The sequence below is a fragment of the Montipora capricornis genome, chromosome 2 (assembly GCF_036669925.1).
Source record: "Montipora capricornis isolate CH-2021 chromosome 2, ASM3666992v2, whole genome shotgun sequence".
Taxonomy (NCBI): domain Eukaryota; kingdom Metazoa; phylum Cnidaria; class Anthozoa; order Scleractinia; family Acroporidae; genus Montipora; species Montipora capricornis.
Window position 1 is genome coordinate 66,541,684 of NC_090884.1, and position 21,947 is coordinate 66,563,630.

Genomic DNA, 21,947 nt, shown 5'->3' on the forward strand with positions numbered 1-21,947 from the left:
TGCCGTGCCGAACTCAAATGAATTTGGCTTGGCAGTGGCACGACGATGGCACGGCAGCGGTTTCAAACGTCGAACCTAATACATTCGTGCCAAATTCAAAAGACAAAACAAACCATCCATCCAGCGTAATAGGATGCAAATAATGAAAAATACATTAAATTAATTTATGAATTGAGTTCGGCGCAACAATAGCACGCCGTTTGAAACCAAGTCGTGCTACTGCCGTGCGGCACGGCAAGTCCTGCCGTGCTAAGTAGTCGTGCCGAACCTAAGTCAGCCGTGCCGCGCTTAATGGTTTCAAACGGCGTGCTACTGCCGTGCTTAAATCGAAATGACAATTTCATTTGAGTTCGGCACAGCCAATCAGATTCCGAGATCACAAGCAATTGTGTTAAAACTTGTGATTTGCTTGTTGCAGGCGTAAAACACGAGCTGTGTTTTGTGGTTTCTCAGACTTCGTGGCAAAAAACAGCATGGAGCCTCGAGGGCTGCGAGTGTGATCGACTTCATCTTAGAGTTCAGAAAGAGGCGGCGTAACTGGCACGACTGGGTCCTTGACATGTGGGCACAGGTTCAAAGCAGTAATGATTTGTCGGCGGTGATGCCGAATTCTACTTCACCGCACCGTCTAAAAAGCCAGCTAGTCATTTAGTAGGTTTTACCACCAGCAATGTTATGTTTTATGAATTGAAAGTTAGAAAGGTCATGGCCGTGAGGTAAGCAACTTACAGTAGCAAGCAAGCCTGAAAAATCCATGCTTTGTTGTTGAATTCATTCTGCACTACCCGTTCAAACCTACGTTTTTCAGGCTTGCTGCTATGATCTTTCTAACTTTCATTTAAGGTCTATTCCGCAGTACTGTTCAAAAATATAAATATAGCATATTCTAAAATCATGGTTTGTTTTAGTGGAGTGCCAGTGGACTAAGGTCGGTCGTACTTCCACCATAAACAATCATGTTCGTCGAATGGATGCATTATTTATCTGTTCTTGTATAATACTTATATAAGGTATTCTTTTTTTTTATACAAGAGAGATATTGAAATGGAAGTCATCCTTTTGATCCGTGGAACTTTCATTGCGTAATAATAAATCAAGATTTCCGTCACAATGGGCAGGGAGTTTCTTGTAGGCAGAGACTCGTGAAAGCTTCGCCCATAGCCATTTCGCCCAATTTCCTAGGAACCTTAGGCCCTTAGGCTCGCATCCCGAGCCCACTAATCTGGACGCCAATAAAAGTATAAGTACATATTTATAACTTTTTTCTTGTGGTAACATAGTGTAATTAACAATGATTTAGATAAACATATACTGGCAAAAACTAACGATAAAAACGTCCAAGGTTTCGGTGACATCTTGGCGCCATTGTCAAGGGAAACTAAAATTAATTAAATATACGATCTCAAGAGAAACTGAGAGTCCAGAGTCATGAATTTGCATGAGTTAGACAAAGACCTTTGGTCGAATTGAGTCGGATTGTACATTTAAACACGGTCGTAATTGTTTAATGAGTAACCTCTCATTAACGAGACAATCAAACTTGTTCTGGCATTTTTTCAGCACATTAAAACAATTGTGAAGGTCATCCGGAATCCTGACTGCATGTCTTTTATCATGATAGTGTTTGCGCACTGACGAGGTCTTGTTTCTATGTCCATCAACGCACACGGACAGATGGCCACGTGGGAGATTACGCCTTAAGAAAAATCGGATCATTTAATTGTGGCGAGCCTCCTCCGACCACAGTGGACGGTGCTCGAAGCAGACTCGCGTCTTAAGCAAAACATGATCATTTTTATTTAACGGTCTCCTCTTCCCGGCATCATTGGGTCGATGCTTTCCAGTTTCTATGGAAAAAGATCAAAGTCGATGTAAAGTGACCCGTCTGGACTCTGGAGGTCAAAGGTTAGACTCGACAGTTTCCGAGGAAGGGCTCGGAGACCACGGGGATTTCGTGGGAGAGTTACCAAACACAAGGAGGAAACGCAGTAAAGAAGTTTGAGTGTCTATTTTTTCCGCTCTAATTACAACTGAAAGTATCATTAAATTTTACTGTATTTGTTATAACAATAATACATTTTCGGGAAGAAGTGCCTTGCATTGACTGAAACGATAAACGTCACTTATTTTTAATTTGTAATTTAGATTATTTCATGCGAGACATTTCCATGACACTAACAACGTTGTGAGAGATAGAAAAACGGACTCTAAGCCCCAGCTAGGTATTAGTACCATGCACATGATCATGAAAATACGACCGAGAAAGTTATGTGATATGCATTCCGCGACAAAATGTTCTGTAGGATTATTTGCGTAAATACTAGTTAAGAGCTTTCAAACACCTTTTTATTCCATTTACCTTCACCGTTCAATTGTGGTCAGCAGCTTTCGTGATAGTTGCATACACACAATTATTCCATCTTTTCATTGTTTCGCATAGTGTGTGTGGTACTTGTTCGTTTGGGTGAGAATTCTCTTTTGCCTGGTCGAGGAAATTCTGGATAGCCGTACGCCGGAGGACGAGGTTTATCTATCACTTCAGGGTCGTTGTAGAACTTTCTGCAAAACGTTCGATGGTAAAAATTATTAAAAAGGCTACAAGTAGCCCTTACTTGGGCCGTGCCACTTCAGCTACCGAACGCATTGGGGTAATCAGATTGGTTTTGTTTTTTAGTTTCTGTGTTTGTTCTGATAGATTCTCGTCACCTGTGGCAGCCATTCGGAAAATTCCTTTTTTTTTTTTCGGTATTCTGTCACAGTTGCTATGGCGTTGATTACCAAGGAACGTGGTCAAATCTTCTGTGAAAGCATTAAGGGCCTGCATGTGCGTAAGCGAGACCAAAAAAGAAACATGGCCGTTTTCTTTTGTCACCTTCGGCCCAAGTGAAAATATTTGTAACCCTAACTTACTCCATAAAATTGCCAGAGAGTTTGGCGTCAGATCGGTAGTCGTTAGACAGTCTTTTACAGGAATCACAGATTAACGGCGGTTTATAACTGCATAGACATCCCAAGGGCCCTGGAGCCTGAGAGATGTTAAGGCTTCAAACCGACATTCGAGGTATTAATCATGATTTTTTCCCATATAAAGAAGAAATCAACCTAGTTGAAAACAGAATTCGATAAGCCCACAGGTGGCCCAGAGTCGGAAGGTAAACAATTATAAGGATTTGTATGGGAATCTCGATAACAAACTGAATATTTACCCGTAAACGTTCTCAATAAAAAAGCCGTACTTTATTGTCGTGGTGAATTTCTCGCTTTTTGTGTGGTTATTTGCCTGATTTAATGCGATTTCATCAACTTCTCAAATTCCCGGGCTGTCACTCTCCCCTTAAAAAAGGAATGGCTGGCAAGCAATTTCTAGCTTACCTCACTTCTCGCCGATAAAATCACACTTCTCCGGCATCAGTCACACTCCAACTTCCGGCGATGGCCACACAGATAAATTTACTTCCGGCCAACCGTTCTCTTGAGCCTCGATACAGTGAGAGCAAGTAAGTGAACGGTTGACCAGCCGTGTCAAAATTCGTTGTAAGCGAGCCTTGGACGATTTTGAAAATTTGAATATTTTTCGCTGTTTCTCAGCAATGGATTCTCGCTGGACCTTGAAACTTGATCAAGAGGAAGTAAATTTATCCTTGTGGCCATCGCCGGAGTTTGAGCGTGACTGATGCCGGAGAAGTGTGATTTTATCGGCGAGATGTGAGGTAAGCTAGAAATTACTTTCCAGCCTTTCCTTTATTTAGGTACGAGTGACAACCCGGGAATTTGAGAAGTCGCTTAAATCGCATTCAATCAGGCAAATAACCACACAAAAAGCGAGAAATTCACCACGACAAGAAAGTACGGCTTTTTTATTGAGGACTTTTGCGGGTAAATATCTTTTTCAGTTTGTTTTCGAGATTCCCATACAAATCCTTATAATTGTTTACCTTCCGACTCTGGGACGCCTGTGATAAGCCATGCTTAGAAAACAAATTCTAACAAAAAAAAATCTGAACATTTGTAGAGTATTTGTATGGTGCGTGGAAGCGAGAATCTAATGATGACGAAATTGGGAAGTTAAGTGAAACTTTGTTTTTACCCACTTATGTCCCTGATTGGGGCGGGGAGGGGGGTGGGGTATTTTTTAGTTGGATAAGTGTCTATTACAATTTTTGAAAGGATGACCCTCCTGAATGCTACCGCCGTTGGATGGATCAACTACCTCTGAAATGACTATTATCGACAATTCCTAAGTTTCTCTAAATAGCCCATTTCCGAGTTGCTGCCTCAGTTTCAAAGCGAGTCCTGGCGCACAACCATTCAAATGGAAATGAGTTGCGTATTCTTATGCAAATCAAACTCAGTCCTTTGCAATAGTTGAGCATCAAGACTCACTTCGAAACCGAGACAAACAGCAACTCGGAATATGGCCCATTGACTATTATCATCAATTTAAAACTCTTAGCGTTTGATAGGGATTATGGGAAATTAATATCTATTTTTAAAATCCCAACCCAATGCCTGAACTCCCCGGACTCGAACCTGGGAATGTTCGATTAACAACAACAATAAAAGCAAAGTGACACTCGCTAACACCAACCCGGTGTGGCCAACACATCACGCATGCGCACAACCATTTCACCCGGTCAATTAGCAGCCACGGACAGGCCAGGCCAAGCAGCATTAGGCATTAGCAGCCAAGGCCGAAACAGCTGTTCATGGAGGGTGAAGGGTGTGTGCGCAAGAGTGATGTGTTGGACACCCCGGGTTGGTGTTAGCGGGTGTCACTTAGCATGTATAGTTGTTCGATAAAACTTAAACACTAGACTACCGCATCGCTAACTGGCAGATACATAAACGTGTATTATCACCAGCTAAGAAGCAAGTTTAAAAAGGAGAAAATGTCGGTTACCATTTTAAAATCAAGTACTAGGCTTAGCCACTATTCAGAAATGATTTTATGTATACTAATTAGATTTGATAAATTATCGGTGCAATTATCAGCCACTTGATCTTTAGTTGTTAAGTGGATAAAAACAGTTCCTTCACATTGGGTGCTTCGGTTCAAATCTCGTCCAGGGATGCAACTTTTACTTTTTACTTTTCATCTGCTACCACAAGTCCTGGGACAAAGTAATCTAAATTGACGGTAACAGTCAATCCAGGGAAAATTACGAATTTTCGATAATCGTCATTTCAGTTGTAGAGGATATCTTGAAATGATCATTGCTTCTCGCCTCATTTTGCGCGCCGTCAGAATTTGAAACGTCAAGTTGCTATCAAATCCTACGGGAACGGTTGCTTCAGGGTACATACTATAAAGACGCATAATTCTGCAGGACGAGCTTGGGCAAACAGTTTTCTACGTCTGCTTTATGCGTCTGGACGAACTATCCAATTTCGTCTTTATACTAAACGAATTTAACAGAGTTTATGATAAAAACTAACGATAAAAAGTTACGACGTTTCGACCTTCCGGAGGTCATTTTCAAGCGCGAGTTAAAATGTACAAGTAAATTAGCATAAATATGTTTGTCATAATTAAAAATAGTTTTAAAATACCATGATCACTAACAAGGCAGTAAAGTATGTAACATAAGTGATGAAATATTTTTAAGAAATGGGGGACATAAATTAATTAGAAGAATAAACAACAATAAGCTTTTATAACCTGATCTAAACAAATAATTTAGCACGGATGGAATCAGATTGTTTGTTTAGCGTTGGTTTTAGGTCTTTGATAAAAAAACATTTCGAAAATAAGACAATCAAATTTGTTTTGACATTTCCTTAAAAATCTAAAACTTTGCGCGATGTCGTCCGGTTCCAAATCATGTTGCTCTCTGCCGATCCTTTGTGTTCCTTAATTCGTTAGTGAAGGTGTCGGCACGCCTATAACCGACATAACCTGCATCACACAGGTCACACTTAAAATAATACACCACGCATTGCTGATTCACCAAGGGCGGCTTGTCTTCCCTTACTTCATCCTTTAAGGATGAAGTAAGGTCACCAAGTTGTCTGCGTACTGCGTTTGCAGATCTTTGATCTTTAAGGGCAGCACGACTCTTATTGGAGCGTCTCGCTTCTCAGATACTTGCGTGCGTGAATCTTCAGACACTTTTGAATCGATGAATTGGCGGATGGTAGACTGCACAAGATTGTCTGGGTAGCACAATCGAGCAAAGGTCTCTTTAAGGTGTTCACATTCCTCGTGAAAAAACTTCCATGTAGATGAGAGCTTAAACGCACGGTTAAGCATGGTGTCCAGTGGTGAGCGTTTATATCTCCCATCTAAGTGGCTGTGGTAGTGTAACAGTAGCCCACTGTCCGTCGGTTTTTTGTACACCTTTGTGTCTAGCCGGCATCCATTTTTCATTACATGTACTTCCATTCCCAGAAAAGGAAGCCTGCCGTTTTCTTCGAGCTCCATTGTGAAGTCGATAGAAGGATGACTGTTGTTCAAGGTCGTTAGGAACTCTGAACCCCTTTCAACATCAGTCATTACGCTAAGTGTATCATCAACGTAGCGTTTGTAGACGTCAGGCATCTTATTTTCTGTTTCCAGTTGTTTCTCGATATTACATATAAAGGCGTTTGCCATGAGGGGTCCCAGAGGCGAAACCACAGCAACACTTGCGCAGTGCGCGGGCAACTTGGTGAACTCAGTCGAAAGGTCAATGAAGATATCAGCCCGGTGTTGACAAGTCGGAAGATCAAGGATGAAATCAAAGTAAGTGAAGACAAGCCGGTCATGGTGAATCAGTAATGCGTGGTGTATTATTTTAAGTTTGACCTGTGTGATGTAGGTTATGTCGGTTATACGTGCCGACACCTTCACTAACGAATTAAGGAACACAAAGGATCGGCAGAGAGCAACATGATTTGGAACTGGACGACATCGCGCAAAGTTTTAGAATTTTAAGGAAATGTCAAAACAAATTTGATTGTCTTATTTTCGAAATGTTTTTTTATCAAAGACCTAAAACCAACGCTAAACAAACAATCTGATTCCATCCGTGCTAAATTATTTGTTTAGATCAGGTTATAAAAGCTTATTGTTGTTTATTCTTCTAATTAATTTATGTCCCCCATTTCTTAAAAATATTTCATCACTTATGTTACATACTTTACTGCCTTGTTAGTGATCATGGTATTTTAAAACTATTTTTAATTATGACAAACATATTTATGCTAATTTACTTGTACATTTTAACTCGCGCTTGAAAATGACCTCCGGAAGGTCGAAATGTCGTGACTTTTTATCGTTAGTTTTTATCATAAACTCGATTTCCAAGAATTTACTCATCAAGAATTTAACAGACGTAGAAAAAATGTTTACCCAAGTTCGTCCCATACGGATTATGCGTCTTTTATAGTTTGTCCCGTCTTTACACTTAACGAATAACATAAGAGACGCGTAATTCGTCTGGACGGATTATGCGTGTCTAGCCTAAAAGCGGCCAATTATTAGAGGTTTATTCTTGGCGTTACGTTTTCGGCAAACGGCCAACGTCGGACTAAAATTTGCATTTTGCCAAAAATGGAGGAACGCGTTTGATATTAGGTCATTTCCTGCCTGCTTTTCTAAAATTCTTTGTGGTGTGAAATATATGCTTCTTTTAACCAAAAATGTGAGTGTATTTCAATCATACGTACACCATCTCAATACGTACGCGTCGCTCCAAGTTTTTTTTTTTTCAAATAAATATTAGATCAAACTTCTCTCTCGAGTATGCTGGAAAAGACCAATTTAAAAAAAAAGACATAATTAAGACATGTTACCTCTTGTATCCCAGGATAGTCCCTGTCTTTTTCAGTAAGTGTTTTCCGGCAGTAACTTTACTTTCTCGATTTCTCCAGACCGTTGGTAATTGATTCGTCCAGTCATTATGCCTGCTTTTTCGCAATTCAACGATGTGAAGACAATGACTGAGAAAAAGGAAGAGCGAAACAGCAAAAATGACAGTTTTCATGGCTAATTCCCAAGTCTCAGGTTCTCCTGTTTGTAAACGTACCGGTGTCTTCACGAAACTGAGATCCACAGTGTGTGGTGATCTGTTACTTATAGTTGATCGGAAGTGAAGGCGACAGCAAATTAAAGTGATGAACGCGTCGGTTGCTTGCGGTTCAAATATTTGTTCAACCAACTAGAAAAACAACTTTTGGAAAACAATGGGCATATCACAAACAACACTTAAGTGTCGCCTGGTGTCAAAGAAATTGATTAGAAAGTTGAAAGCTTAGCATACGGTAGCACGAAACAAACACGGCTCGGTCTGCTAAAGTTCATATAGCACACTGAGTAATAATAACGAGAATAACAATAATTATAATGATAATAAGAACTTTATTAACGTGGCCAGTGTGCCTAGTTTACAACGGTAAACTAATTGGGACGTCTAACTTTTAGGATTTACATATAAAATAAAAAAAGCTATTTAAGGTAACGATAACAGTCTCTAATAAAATCCGACTAATCTTTACAATAATTAACAACCACTTAACCGAAGTGGAGGTGTCTAGTGGTGTTTATTTATCGAGCCGCGAAGTTAGTATATACTAAAACAGTGAGATGATAAAGCAAAAAAGGATAAGTTTTAACTCATTTATTCCTGCAACGATTATACAATATTTTCGGGAGCAAATTCCGCGCGAGTTGCTCGGAGGTGAATCAGGCAAAGTGTATACGGAGTTTGAGTAGCCAATCAGAGCGCGCCTCGTTGGAACTCTATCCAATGTCTTAGTATATACTAAAATCATTTAGCTATCAGCTGCGACATAGAAAAGGCATGACTCGCATTATTCAGATAAAAGATCTCTTAAATTTAAGTTCCTTAAAAACGTTAATAAGGGATAACGTCATTGTTTACATTTGTTTCATTAACATACGAGTTCGCTCACAGAAGGCCTCGTGTTATTTACAAATTGATTTCAAAAGGTGACAGAACTTGTTAAACTTCAAGGTTCAATCTCCAATCTCCAGGTGCTAATTATCCCTACATTCTATGTAAAATTTCGAATTTTGAAAGCATTGTTGCTCGGACGGTTATCTGGTATATTGGCGGTTCAAAGATAGTTCAGAGATAGCTCATTATGCAATGCCCTTTCAATATTCAGTACTTTGTTCTGGGCTGACGGATTAGAAAACTATAGCCTTGGGCTGATAAGACCAAAATATGTAAACCGCGGGCAAATATTCCTTTTTCATACCGGATTTCTAACGCTCTAGTGTTAGGGATACGTTACAAACTCCTAATTTCATTATTTTTAAAAGCCACATTAAGATTAAAAAACAAATTCAGGAATTGAAACATAGCTTTTACCCACCCCACGGCTGGTAGTCAAAAGTGAATGACTACCGCCCGGATTACGGTTACCCACAGGCAATCATTCGTCTTGCTAGAGAAGCCAAGCGAATCACAATCAATTACACTACGCATTTCAATTCAAGTGATACTCCTTTTTTTGAAATAACGGACAAATATTTGACCAACTTATGTTTTTCAAAACCGTTGATGCTTTAAAACCAACGACAATCGAGATATGTCGCGAGCAATGTTGAAAATTATTTGAAATACTGTCTTTCAATTCCGACAAATGCCGATGGCAAACTGCTGCCAAAAGGAAATGCTTCACTAGCAAAGCTTTTTAACAACTCTAAAACCTGAAAAATTTTATCCATTCTGTTTGACGAAGAGGAATGCACTTTTTACGTAACAATGTGATGGAGGGAGGTATATCAATTAATGCAAAAAGATGTCACAAGCAAAGCACCCTGATTGGTCAATGATCCAATCCATTGCGAGCTCTGGATGGCATAAAATTTGGATACAACCGCGTTATTTTTGCATAATTATGATAAGCTTAAGCTGTTACGAAATTTTTGTCATTTCATTATCTTTTTGATAAGTAATCACATGATTTTTCTCGTGCAATGTGGTATAAGTAAGCAATCGTAATTTTTTTCAACGGTTTCAATTTTGTTGATCTTTGAAAACATTTACTCGTGTCATTTCTTCCAAATTGCACTCGAAATCATGTACAACGATATTTTAAAAATCCAGAGGGAGCAAAGAGCATTGGAAGAAAAACAAGCATTTAAGTGCCCTGGAAACGGACACAAGAAGGTCAATAGACAATCTACCGTATAGCGTCATTGAATTCAATCATAACCAACCAACCGCGAAATACTCCTCTAAGAAGACACACTTGAAGGTTCGTATTGCAACCAGGTTGATCCTGCAATCAGATTTGATGCAATTTTCGTCCGGCTCTTGCACGATGTCTTTTCATCAGGTGTGATATAAGGCTCACGGTTTAAGTGTCCTCTTATATGTTCTCCGATTAGTGTCCTTTTTTAGAGTAGACGGGTCTTGAATCGCAACTTTGAAAACTGCATTCATTAATCTTTAAACAAATTGCATTACTCAACCATGTCTGATAAAATGGGTTTATTTTTTTTTTGGTTTTTTTTTTTTAAACTGTAGGCCCAAACGCTTTTTCGCTCGATGTGAAGGAATCCGGAATTTTGAGTTCGGGTTTCAACCGCTCAGTATGGAAGCTTAGTCGAACTCAACAAACAAGTTGATCATGCCAGTTTAGCATTACACTTTTAAACTTTTACCGTTATTTCAGTTGTGTTTTCTATAATATTGTCGGTTAGTTTGAATTTAAGTACTTGTAACGAACATTTAATCTACAAAGAGTCATTGTATTGATAGTTACCGTAACATATATACGGATTATCTTGTAAAAATTTTAATGTTACACTCACTATGGCTGATGATGATTTTTGAAACATCGAAACACGTTCTCTAAACTCAAAAGTGTGGTTGTATTTTTAAAAATATTAATAACACTTGTGCTCAGTATCAAGACCATTTGGAAAAGTTAGAACTTATTTATTTTTATATGTTTTTTTTTTCATTTAAAAATATTCACATTGCATGTTTGCCCCAAGAGCTAAGTGAGTTCAACACGGGGGCCTTACATCTAAACTCTAATTACAACATAAAAGATTAAAACGTGCACGGGATACACCAAGTAGGTCAAAAACAGAAAGTTTTAAGTTATTTATAATGGGTAGAAACAGAAAGACGGTTAGACTCTTATATAAAGTTCTGAACATGATAGAAAATTTCAACGTTTCATTGTTTGTCGAGACGGTCAGAAGAGCCAAACAGGAAAAGTTCAACTTTTTGCTGGTCAGAATATCTAAACCATTGATCAAAAGGTATACAGGGAGCAGTAGTGAGCAGGTCTAAAGGCAGCATAATTAGGACATTGTAAAAAAGAAATGAGTCAGTTTTGTCTCATTATCAAGACCACATGAAGGTGAAGACTTGACTGCGACCTTGAAGAGATAGAGCAAGCGTCTAGCCACAGTCTGGTAGTTAAGGGCATAGTCGAAAGATGAAAAATACTCTGGAATATTGTAATAATTAACTAACGCTTTCTTAAAAGAACCAATTGTATCAGATTCACAAGTCATTAATGTCGCTCCACAGTTTAGTTGTGGAAGGAAATAAAGACCTTTCGCAGCGATCTTTGCGCACAGGGAAATAAGTAAAATAATTTATTTTTAATATAATTAGTTTCTGAATTAACATTAAACATAAAATTACAAACGATCACGTTAGCAATCAAACACATTCCAATATCATTGACGTGTAACTTTTCATTCATTAAGTTTTGCATAACTAGCTAGCAGTTTTTACATCTTCCAAATTTTTTAAGGGCGCGTTCGATTGACCCTATTCCGGAATAAGAATACGTGTAGTGATCATTTAAAACACTATGTGTGGCGTTTTGCAGAAACAAGGACAATAAAGCTATGTTCAAAATAGCATTTTAGCAGATGTTTGATAATATTAATATGAATCTCCGCAAAAACGAAGGATTTGTAACTTCTATTCCATGTATTCCTATTCCGGAATACGGTCAATCGAACGCGCCCTAAGTCTGTTAGGTCATCCCCTTTCCCCCCCCCCCTTTTTTTTGTTTTTGTATAGCGTAGGATGCGTTCCCTGATATTGGGTCGGTCGGGCGGATTGACAACAAAAAAAAAACTAAAAAAATTCACAAGTAGTCTCGGAATCGGAGGCCTGATACCTCAGCATCATCGCTGTGGAGCCAGGAAAACAACAAGACGTGAACCCAAATCAAGATGGCGAAAAATTAAAGTTAAAGTTGGTTGATGTTGTTGTGATGTAAAATTAAGACAATGTGGGGAAAAGGATCAACCACCGAAACTCCTATGCATAAAACTGGTTTAACTACGTTATGATTATTATCATTATTTTATTTTTTTTTTTTTTTGAAAATGCCAAAAACTTATGTCGGTCGGACGACGCTTAACAGAGAAAATAAAGGGGATGGCCTTAAGTCTCTTTTCCTCATCCGATCGTTCAAAGGATCCACTTCAAAGGACCACTAGTTCTGCCGTAACGTTCCTTCTTCGTCAATTGGGACCTCACAAAGCGTCCTAAATATTTCAATGTTTTCCCTGTTTAACAATACTGAAACGGGGTACGCGGGAATATTCAGAATTCCCTTAAAATACATCAGTTGAAGATCGTAGCAGCAGCTGCGAAAAAAGTGGAGAAAAACAACCTCGTTCCCAGGGCTTTTCACCGCCGAGAGTGGGACGGGCCCTTCCCAGAGCTCTCGGCGGTGAAAAGCCCTGGGAACGAGACTGCGAGAAAAAGTCTAGGCCTTGAAATGGGCTCGAACCGATGACTGTCCCATAACCGCTGTTCTAATGTGTGAATAATTTCATATCCATTGTATTCTATCATTCATCAGAATTCCTTAAGTTGTAACGGAGTTTCAGTTTCGCTATTCTGTTGCCTCCGCGTTGTAATCGTGAAAGGAAATCGAAAGTTCTCAAGTACAAATCCGAATGGCAATGTTAACGAGTTCTCAAAATTGGATGCGCAGCTGCAGCCTCAATTATGAGAAATTTCAAGACATAGTGAATAGCTATTAATGGTGAATAGTACGGAAAAGATCGCGTGTGTTTTTTTTTTCGCTGTACATAATACGCTCAACAAAATTGCCCCAGTCGATTCTCCGGGAAAGAATTGCGTACTTCAGTACCTCCACATAAAGATCGTAAAGATCAGAGACCTTTGTGATGGCACAAGGTGTACCTCAAGGTTCTATTCTTAGACTTGCATTGTTTAATATACACATGAATCCTACATACGCGTGGACGATTCGACGAAGCGTCCTTACCTTCTCTTCTCTGATACGGTTCTTCTTTACTCTGAATGCTGACCTGTCGAAAATTACAACTTGCTGCCGGTTGTTGTCACCTCAACCTTCTCGTAAATAAGAAGGAACCTTTTCTGCTTTTAACCTCTCAGATGTTGACTGCAGCCAAAACGAGCCTTACGAAACCGCGGGAATGGTGAATTTGTTGCAACAGTTGCTTCCCGGGGTGCACAAATCCTAGAGTCAAAATGTTCTTTATGCTTCAGTGCAACTTTTCGTTAATAGAAAAAAAGAATATTACCTCGCCATGTCATTGAAACTTAAGCCTACTTGTCCCCTCACTGGGGGTATTGTGCCACTTCCCATAAGATTTGCGAATGTTAAACGATAAATCAAAAGAAGCCAGAAAATTAAATGTCATGCAACTTGACCGGGTAGTAGTCCTGCATAATGTACTGATATATATGAGCTAGGGCGAGCTCTGGTTTGCCAACTCATATCGCCATTCACTCTAGCCAAATAGCTCAGCGGACGAAAACGGACAATATAAATTGATTGAACTGGTTTGCCGCTTGTTACTGACCAATGTGCTTGTAATAATCTCTGAAGTGTCATGGGTGGCAGATACCGTGTAACATGAAAAAAGGAACACCGACCACTTTGCAGACAAATGAGTGGTCATATCCATGTGATTTTAAAAATGGCAAGAATTACAAGGTAAAACCACAAAAACACAGCTAATGTGCTATGAAAATTAAGTAATTTGTGAAGATTTTGAGAAAAATTAAGGCAACCGAAACTTCAAATCTGTCGCTGAGAGCCTTTAAATTTGCCTTTTTTTACAAGTTACATTCATGTACGCACATCATTCCACATTTGAGTTTTCTTAACTTCTGTATCACTTATATCTTTACGGTATAAACAAGTCATTTTCCTTGTATTTAATACACGCCGCGCATTCAGAGCTTTTGCTCAAAAAAGTGATGCCCATTAGAGTTCGTGACCTTTTAATTATCTTAGTCCTCGGTTATTTACAAGCACTCTTGTTGGGTCAAATGAACTGAAACCGCGTCAAATAAGTTAATAAAAGTTCAATTTAATAGAGAGAAACTTATCCATTCCAGATTCTGTGAAAAAGGAGGATATTTTAGGCGGTTTCAACTTCTCATGGAGACAGATTTCCCAATCTATATTCGGGCTTCAACAGAATTCGTAAGGTGTTTGAAGAGTTAGCTCGATAAAATATTTCACGAAATTGAAGTTGTCAATTGCACTCAAATGAAGAAACCGCGCATGGCTCACTCAGATTTATAATAAAAAAAAACGGTGAATTTTTAACTTAAACTCTTGGCAATGCTTCATGTATATCACTGCTCGACGAATTTAAATGACGCCGAAAGGGACCTGTGGTATCAGAAGATAAGAAATGTTTGTGCATATCACAGATATTCCTTTCACAGATTCATTAGGTCTGTGATATCAATACGTGTCTGAGAAAATAACATTGAAATGACATCAAGGAAACCATAAAAACATCCTCCTTGATTATCACAAGAATTGTTTTAACAAAGCAGAGCTTCTGGTTTGATTAATTCATCGATTTGATTGATGCCACCTTGTGGCAATCTGATCCCTAATCAAGGCTGAGTACGAATAATGAATTGAATTTTCATCGCTTGTTACGCTAATCATTTTTCTCATCAGACGTGAACTGAAACGCTCTTATAGAGCTGATAAAACTAATGGCTTTAATCAAACAATTAAATTTCTCTTTGTGGGGTATGCTAGATACGTGAACTCAAACGTGCTTTGCGGGTCGATGGTAGCTCGAAAGAGTCGTATCTTTTGCTCTAGTTTCTCGTCTATGAAAATGTCTTCACGATACAAATTCTTATTCTCCAAAAAAAAGAAATCCCTGTTCTGATTTAGCGTTCGATTTTAGGATGACCTTTTAGTTATTTACTAGCCTCCAGACTACCTGGTACATTAATGAATGAAAAAGGAATCATAATGAAAAGTAATTTGATCATTGAAGTCAGCTGCAAATTTCAAGTTGCTTGAGGTTTTTTTTAAAGTTTCATTAAAGTTACACACTTATTTCAAAGGTAAAACTTCACTATGTGATTAAATGAAATCCCTTCACAATGTTTCTCGTTTTCTTATGGAAATGTGATTTATTTAGCACAGCGTGTCGAAAAGATAATATACGCTACAACACGCAATCATATAACGAAATAAGTTTTACTTGGTGAATTAAAAAGTACGGCGTTTTTTTTTTTTTTTTGCGTTCGTTTCGAGAAAGGCTTACAACCCAAAGAAGGGTGATTTGACTGCTAATCTCCATAATAAAGTTGGTGTAAAATTTCTCCTCTTAGCCGAAGTGAGTTCTAAACCAACTACATGGAGTTCATTAACGGGGTAATATCACGAACGCGAAAGCCAATCACGGTAGGGAAAAAAAACCAGCCTTATAATCAAACACAAGGCGTTCATCTGACGTGTTTAATTGTAACATTTGCTCTGCCCTGCTGATTGAGTTAAATTTGATGACCAGCAGGTTGAAACTGCCTCAAAAACTCGACCTAGGGTACATAAGCGGATCAGCTGGACTGCTTGTCAAAAAGACTTCCGCAAAGATCCAACAAGAGCAAACTAACACGGAAAGTTATTCACTCGGAGGATTTCCCACTCGGCCCGACACCATGCCGAAATCTTTCTTGATTCGATTACGTGGTAAAGGAACCAGCAATAGCGTGACCCAAAGAGTGAGACAAGGTAGGATAGTTTATTCCTTTTTTTAAAACTTCAATATTTTATTCAACTCCTTTAGGAATAAAAATGGATCATAATTTTCAGCACTTTGCTAAACATTTGAACTAAAACATTTTGACATCATTTCATCACTGCAAGTTGCCCAAATTAAAGCCTTTTTTTAGTGTGAGGAAGTATTAAAAGAGTCTTAATTCGCAACTGTCGAAAGAATCAGCGACTAAACGCGTTGTTAAAAGAGTCACTTAATGTAAAATTTTTTTTGCGAAAAGAAAATAATTTGAAATGAATAATTTGGTTATTTGAGTGACTTGTTACATCGTGCACGGGAGCAGAAAATCCTCAAGATCGTGTTTTTAATTATTTTAACAAGGTTTAGAAGAAAAAGTCATTCAGATCTGCTCATCTTGGAAGCTTCGTGACACATGATAAAACAACGTGAAACAAGTGTAAATGTGAAACAAGTGTAAAAAAGGGGGATTTTCACTCCTTTGCCGGGAGAAAAACGCCTAGAAATTTAAAACCAAGATTTTTCTTTTTCCTGCAATGCGATCTTAATAATTTATTGCTTTTCTTAAAGGAGTTTTGGCATTTCTTTGAATCTTGCTTTTGTTTTGTTTACACCCGACCGGGAAAGGTAAAGAAATTGATTTCATCGGAATAGTGATTTCCTTTGAAATCACAGTTTTCGACGTTCGCTAAGAAAAGTCATTTGTGTCCGTCCGGATATGAGGATTTTCTTCATTGAAACCCCGCTTATGCAAACAAAACAGTGCAGTAAGGTAGAAAATGCCTGTTATTTGTTCGACAATGTCCGACTCAAGATAAAAATTTTCTGATTTGGTATTTGTTCTCATGCAGTGAGTAAAGTTCCGGTATCACTGAAAGATTGTGATCTGTAGGAGGGCAATACAGAGCAATATTCACCTGCAAGGTTTGACACGTACGTGGATTATGAAGTTAAAAAGAACCCGACCGGGAAGAAATTGTGTTCTATGCGGGCCCTCGACTAGAAAATGTGTCACAGAGATTAAAAGCCTGCGGTTCATTGAATATACTTTCCTTGAAGTTAATCTGCATAATGAGTTAACTTGACTGTGTAAATAGCGAGTGATTAGAGAGGAAACACTGGGTTCCTTCACCTGGTCTATTCATACAGTCACTGTGAATTATTGAACCGCAAATTCACCTTTCGCCGTCTTTGTGATATTTCAATGTCGCTAAATAAAGATTTTTTAAAATTAAATTAGAGAAAATCCGAGGTATCATATAAAGTAAAGCGCTGTGAATAAAACTGGGATTTGCAGTCTACATGTAAACGCACTCTCGTTTATCTCTGACTTTACGCAGTATACTGAGAAAAACGTCAGTTCTAAGATCCTGTTGGAGTTGTTAGTCAACCATAAAACCTGCCTATTGGAGTTTTTATTCAACCATAAAACTGTGAAAACACAATCAAAGCGAAAGCTTAGGCAAAGTCCATCTTGCTCTACGCGAGAAATGGGACGAATTTTAAATTCTTGCCATTGAAAAAAGATGGTCGATATCAATTTTCGACCGAAAATGGATTAAAAAATAGAATAACAAACTCTCGAAAAATGATGTCTTCTGGTCAAAAATGTCTTATTCATTTGGTCAATTTTTTTTTCTCTCAGTTCTGATAAGCAATCTTCCAGCTGCGTCGAGTACCGTCCTCGGGTAAAGCAATCTGTGATTTATATTCAGCTCTCTTTTGAATTGAAACAAGTAATGCGAAACGACGCTAATGTCTTGCCCGAGGCTTGTGTAAGTAAGTCCATTAAGAACCTTGAATATCAAAAGAAACAAATTGAAAGAAACCACCAAAGAGAGTGAATTTTATTTTCACATGGAATAGAACTCTTTAGTTTAGAAAAAAAATTTGAAAAACCTCACAGCATCTCTCTTTTGTAGGTTGACTACGAATTTAAGCTAATTATCCTATGCATGTTTATATTGATTTTGGTTTCAAGAATGTTTTTCAACCAACCCGAACAATCGTCCCGTGATGTGAATAAAGGAGTTGTTTACGTTTCTCTCTTAGTTTTCTAGCCCAGAGAAACCATTTCCATACTGATTCAAACATGGCCGCGTCCTTTGCATTTTCAAACAATTTTGCAAAAAGGTTTTTTTGATTTTCTATTTTTGTTTAAACGTCTCGCATTTCGGCTTCCAGATTGACTCTGTGTTCCGAAAGCGATTCGAAAATGTACTTCCCCAAACCTTCTGTCGATTTTTCAAGGATCGGAGGAGTCTTCATTCTCGGTGTTTAATATTTGGTTTATTTCGTTTACCAGGTAGTGTATAAAGCTTTCAGTTTCACTCGATTTGATAACTGAGGCAAGCAATGTCTTCTTTGTCTTTTTTTCACACAGAGGAAAGAATTCTTAACGACGACAAGGCTCCCCTCATACGCGTGCCACACAATAACTTCTGGTTGACAAACCAGAATGCTACAAAATTGTTAAACTCCGCGAGTTTGACAAAAAGTGCGTTTCCTAAAATTCAAGCTTCGTTGGAGGACATGAAAATTCCACTTGCCACCCAAAACGTGAAGAGCGTGGAAAACCGAAAACTCCAAGCTACAGGTGGTCTACAGCCAATTGTAACACCGCAGAGTAATGCAGATCAGACGTTCACTTGCGACACGTGCCACAAGCTATTTTGTACGCCGCATGGTTTGGAGGTGCACGTGCGACGATCACATGCAGGAATTCGTCCTTATGGGTGCGCTTCATGCAGTAAGACCTTCAGTCATTTCGTAAGTCTCGCCCAGCACAGAAAAACACACTCCACTCTGAAGATATTTGAGTGCAATACGTGCGGCAAGTTCTTTAAACGATCCTCCACCTTGTCGACCCACATGTTAATACATGCCGATATAAGGCCTTTCTCCTGTGAGTATTGTGGAAAACGATTTCACCAAAAGTCGGACATGAAGAAACACTTGCTTGTCCACACAGGGGAAAAACCGCACAAATGCCGCCACTGTGGGAAGTGTTTCAGCCAGTCGTCCAATCTCATCACACACAGCCGAAAGCATCTCGGATTCAAGCCATTTGCTTGTCACAAATGTGGACGGGCGTTCTACCGCAAAGTGGATTTAAGGAGGCACAGTCATGTCCACAAACCAGGCTCTCATGGCAACAAGAAAAAGTTCGAAGACTTTTCCTTTGGTCAGGCTAGATTCATTTCTTCTCCAGCTCATTAGCATTTGGCGATGGAAACGGAACTTTGCTAGGCTTCAAATTTCTGCCAGCTGCTGACTAGTTGAAAAGAAGCCTCAGTTACATTTTATGACACCAAATGTAGCAAAACGAAGTTATGCATTTCAGTGATTCTGATCAACAAAGGAACAATACGGTTCAGCAACTTTTTAGGGTTGGTCATAATTAAATTCAACAGTGGCCGAGAATTATCTTATTTATCAACTTTTAACTAGTTTTATCAAGTTTATTGGCCTACAAGAAGAAAACAGAAGATACTGAAAAAAGCAAACAGAACACTCTAAAGTGGAGACCGCGAAAAAGCGCGAACGCCAAGGAAACTACTACTCAACAAATTAATTAAAGGTCTTTAAGGCCCAAGAATGTCCTTCTTTGAAACCAAATCGTATTAAGCAAAATCGTTACTAGCTTTCCGCCTTGACAGCCGTTTATGTCTCACGGGGCGTTGTGAAAATTTAAGTTGCTAAAAACTGTCAGTAGTTATAAACTTTTCCTGTAAGTGCTCAATGTCCTTCCTAACACAGGATGCAAGCTCTGTTTGTTCAACAAAACCCAAACCAGTTTTTCCGGTGCATACAGGAACTATTAATTAATTAAAGAAAAGAAACGTCGGAAACACTGGAAAAATATAAACTGGTCTTAATTAGTTTTCAACGTACAGTAGCTGGTGTTTGTGCTGAAAATCGTCTTCAAAAACAAACGTTTGTTAAACAACTTGTGACAGAGGCTAACGGATGTACACATTGGTAGCAAACATTAATACATCTGTTAATCTTTAAATTACTTTAAATGTCATGCTTCGGCAATGACCCATTTCAGAGGTAATCGAAGTTTTTTAGCGTCAGTGGTAGAGCTCAGATAATTTGCTATACTTTCCTAGGAATTGCTGCTCCAAGAAAATCTCACAGCATCGATACAATTTTGTCGAATATTTATGACAGGTGGCAATTTAGGCCTCTTTGTATCCATGAATTTGTATACCTTGAACTCAAAATTTTTTAAGCTTACACAGTGACGGTCAAATTCGCGGATTATAACTGAGAAACAGGCTCAGGAGAGTTTGCATTCTATGACTTTTTTTGAAGGCAAAGGTACTATTGAAATGCGTTCGCCGGAAAGCTAAGTGGAAATATACAAATCTGTACAGCAAAATAAACAGGAAAAAGACTCCAGAGGAAGTCTTTGCTAATTGAAGAACGACAAGAAAACCAGAAAAGAATTTTTTCGGCGGAAAACTAATTGTGTAAGGTCCATCGAGGAAAACAATCGACTTTCCTCTTAAAATTAGATTATGCTGCATTGGAGGCCTTTCCATGGTTTTTGTTCTTATAAAACTGAAAAGCTTTTTGTTGTTGAAATTTCTTAGGCGCTTATAAAGTAAAATGAAAAGCAGGAGAAGATTGTATTTCGGAAGAAACAACGTTTAAAATTCTTAGGTCATCCCTTTTTTTTTCTCCGTTTAGCGTCGTCCGACCGACCCAAATTTCCGGCATTTTCCAAAAAAATAAAGGTAACGACGTTTTTAAGCCATTTTTATGTCGCATAGGAGTTTCGGTGGTTGATCCTTTTTCCCACGCTGTCTTAAGCAACAACATTCACCAACTTTTTCGCCATATTGATTTTGGATTCACGTCTTGTTGTTTTCCTGGCTCCACAGCTATGATGCTGGGGTACCAGGCCTCCGATTCCGAGACTGCTTATGATTTTTTTTTAGGCTTTTGTTTTTTTTTCAATCCGACCGACCGACCCAATATCAGGAAACGCATTCGACGCTTAACGAAAAAAAAAAGGGATAGTTGTTTAAGGATAAAAAAACAAAAACAGCAGTACACTAGCAACCTTTGTGGCATGATTATGGTGCTGAAGCAAGAATCCCCCTACAGGAATGGGGTTCCTCTCCACTAACTGAAATAATAATCTCTAGTAAAGTGGGTAAGTGGGGGGAAATTAATGTGTGTGTGGATGGTGAGTTGAGAAAAAATCATAGCCAAAATTTAGTCTGTAAAATGAGGAAGAAATTCACAAAGCAAACTCTCAACCTCACAATGGAGTTAGCAAAACAGAACAAACTCTGTGTGAAAATAATAACTTTAATTTAAGAAACAGCCAGATAGTACATGTACAACAAAACTAAATCAAGTGAGTTGGATAAACAAATATTTGAACATGAAATTTATTCGTTCTTAAAAAATAAGAAATAATCAATAAGAAAAAACCCTACATAAAACCTTCGTTCTTAAAACCACAGGAAAGGGCAGGTAAAAAACCCAAAGAAATCCCATGCAAAATGAAACACAGGTGTATTAAATGGGGCAAATCTAAACAACCCGAAGGGAAAGAAAAGCTGACTACGACACCTGTAGGCTCGTAAATGGCTGCAAATCTTCTAGTCATGCCACAAAGGTTGCTAGTCTACTGCTGTTTTTGTTTTTTGTTTTTTTACCTTGCATAATATCAGGAAACTCATTCGACGCTTAACGAAAAAAAAAGGGGATGGCCTTATTTGTAGAGAGCGCTCGGGTGCTGCGCACGCACTCGCGTAAACACGGCGTAGACAGCGGAGCAAGCGGGAGGCAGGGGCAGGGAGCCACGTGAAGGGGTGCTGTAGTTCTCTCTTACGAAAACGTTGGGGACACAGCCAACCCCCAGATTTGAATATCGAAAATATCGCCCAAGGAGCCAAAAATTTCTTTGACTAACATTCAGTCTCGAAATCTTTTCACAAAC

The 21,947-nt window shown here is 38.7% G+C and overlaps 2 protein-coding genes and 1 long non-coding RNA gene across 4 annotated transcripts in view; 2 read left to right on the forward strand and 1 right to left on the reverse strand.

The window, feature by feature from the left end:
- Window positions 1-1,251, forward strand: part of LOC138037666 (MFS-type transporter SLC18B1-like) — a 29,062-nt gene extending 27,811 nt beyond the window's left edge. The window contains exon 13 of the mRNA XM_068883567.1: window positions 419-1,251. Coding sequence (XP_068739668.1) covers window positions 419-424 — 6 coding nt within the window. The 3' untranslated portion in view covers window positions 425-1,251. The remainder of the gene's footprint in view (window positions 1-418) is intronic.
- Window positions 1,252-1,991: 740 nt separating this feature from the next.
- LOC138031886 (uncharacterized) lies at window positions 1,992-8,265 on the reverse strand. The gene is made up of 2 exons (XR_011128251.1): window positions 7,774-8,265; window positions 1,992-2,559 (listed from the first exon to the last, which is right to left on the reverse strand). It is a non-coding gene; the product is annotated as an uncharacterized lncRNA (long non-coding RNA).
- On the forward strand, window positions 5,945-21,392 carry LOC138031876 (fez family zinc finger protein 2-like). Of its 2 annotated transcripts, none has more exons than XM_068879492.1 (3): window positions 5,945-6,721; window positions 15,761-15,981; window positions 18,369-21,392. In XM_068879492.1, exons 1-3 carry the CDS (start codon window positions 6,711-6,713, stop codon window positions 19,202-19,204), a joined length of 1,068 nt encoding a protein of 355 aa, XP_068735593.1. In that variant the 5' UTR covers window positions 5,945-6,710; the 3' UTR covers window positions 19,205-21,392. The 2 variants fall into 2 exon arrangements, with proteins under 2 accessions (XP_068735593.1, XP_068735596.1); XM_068879495.1 differs by having other exon boundaries at window positions 15,764-15,981.
- The last annotated feature ends 555 nt before the right edge of the window (window positions 21,393-21,947 follow it).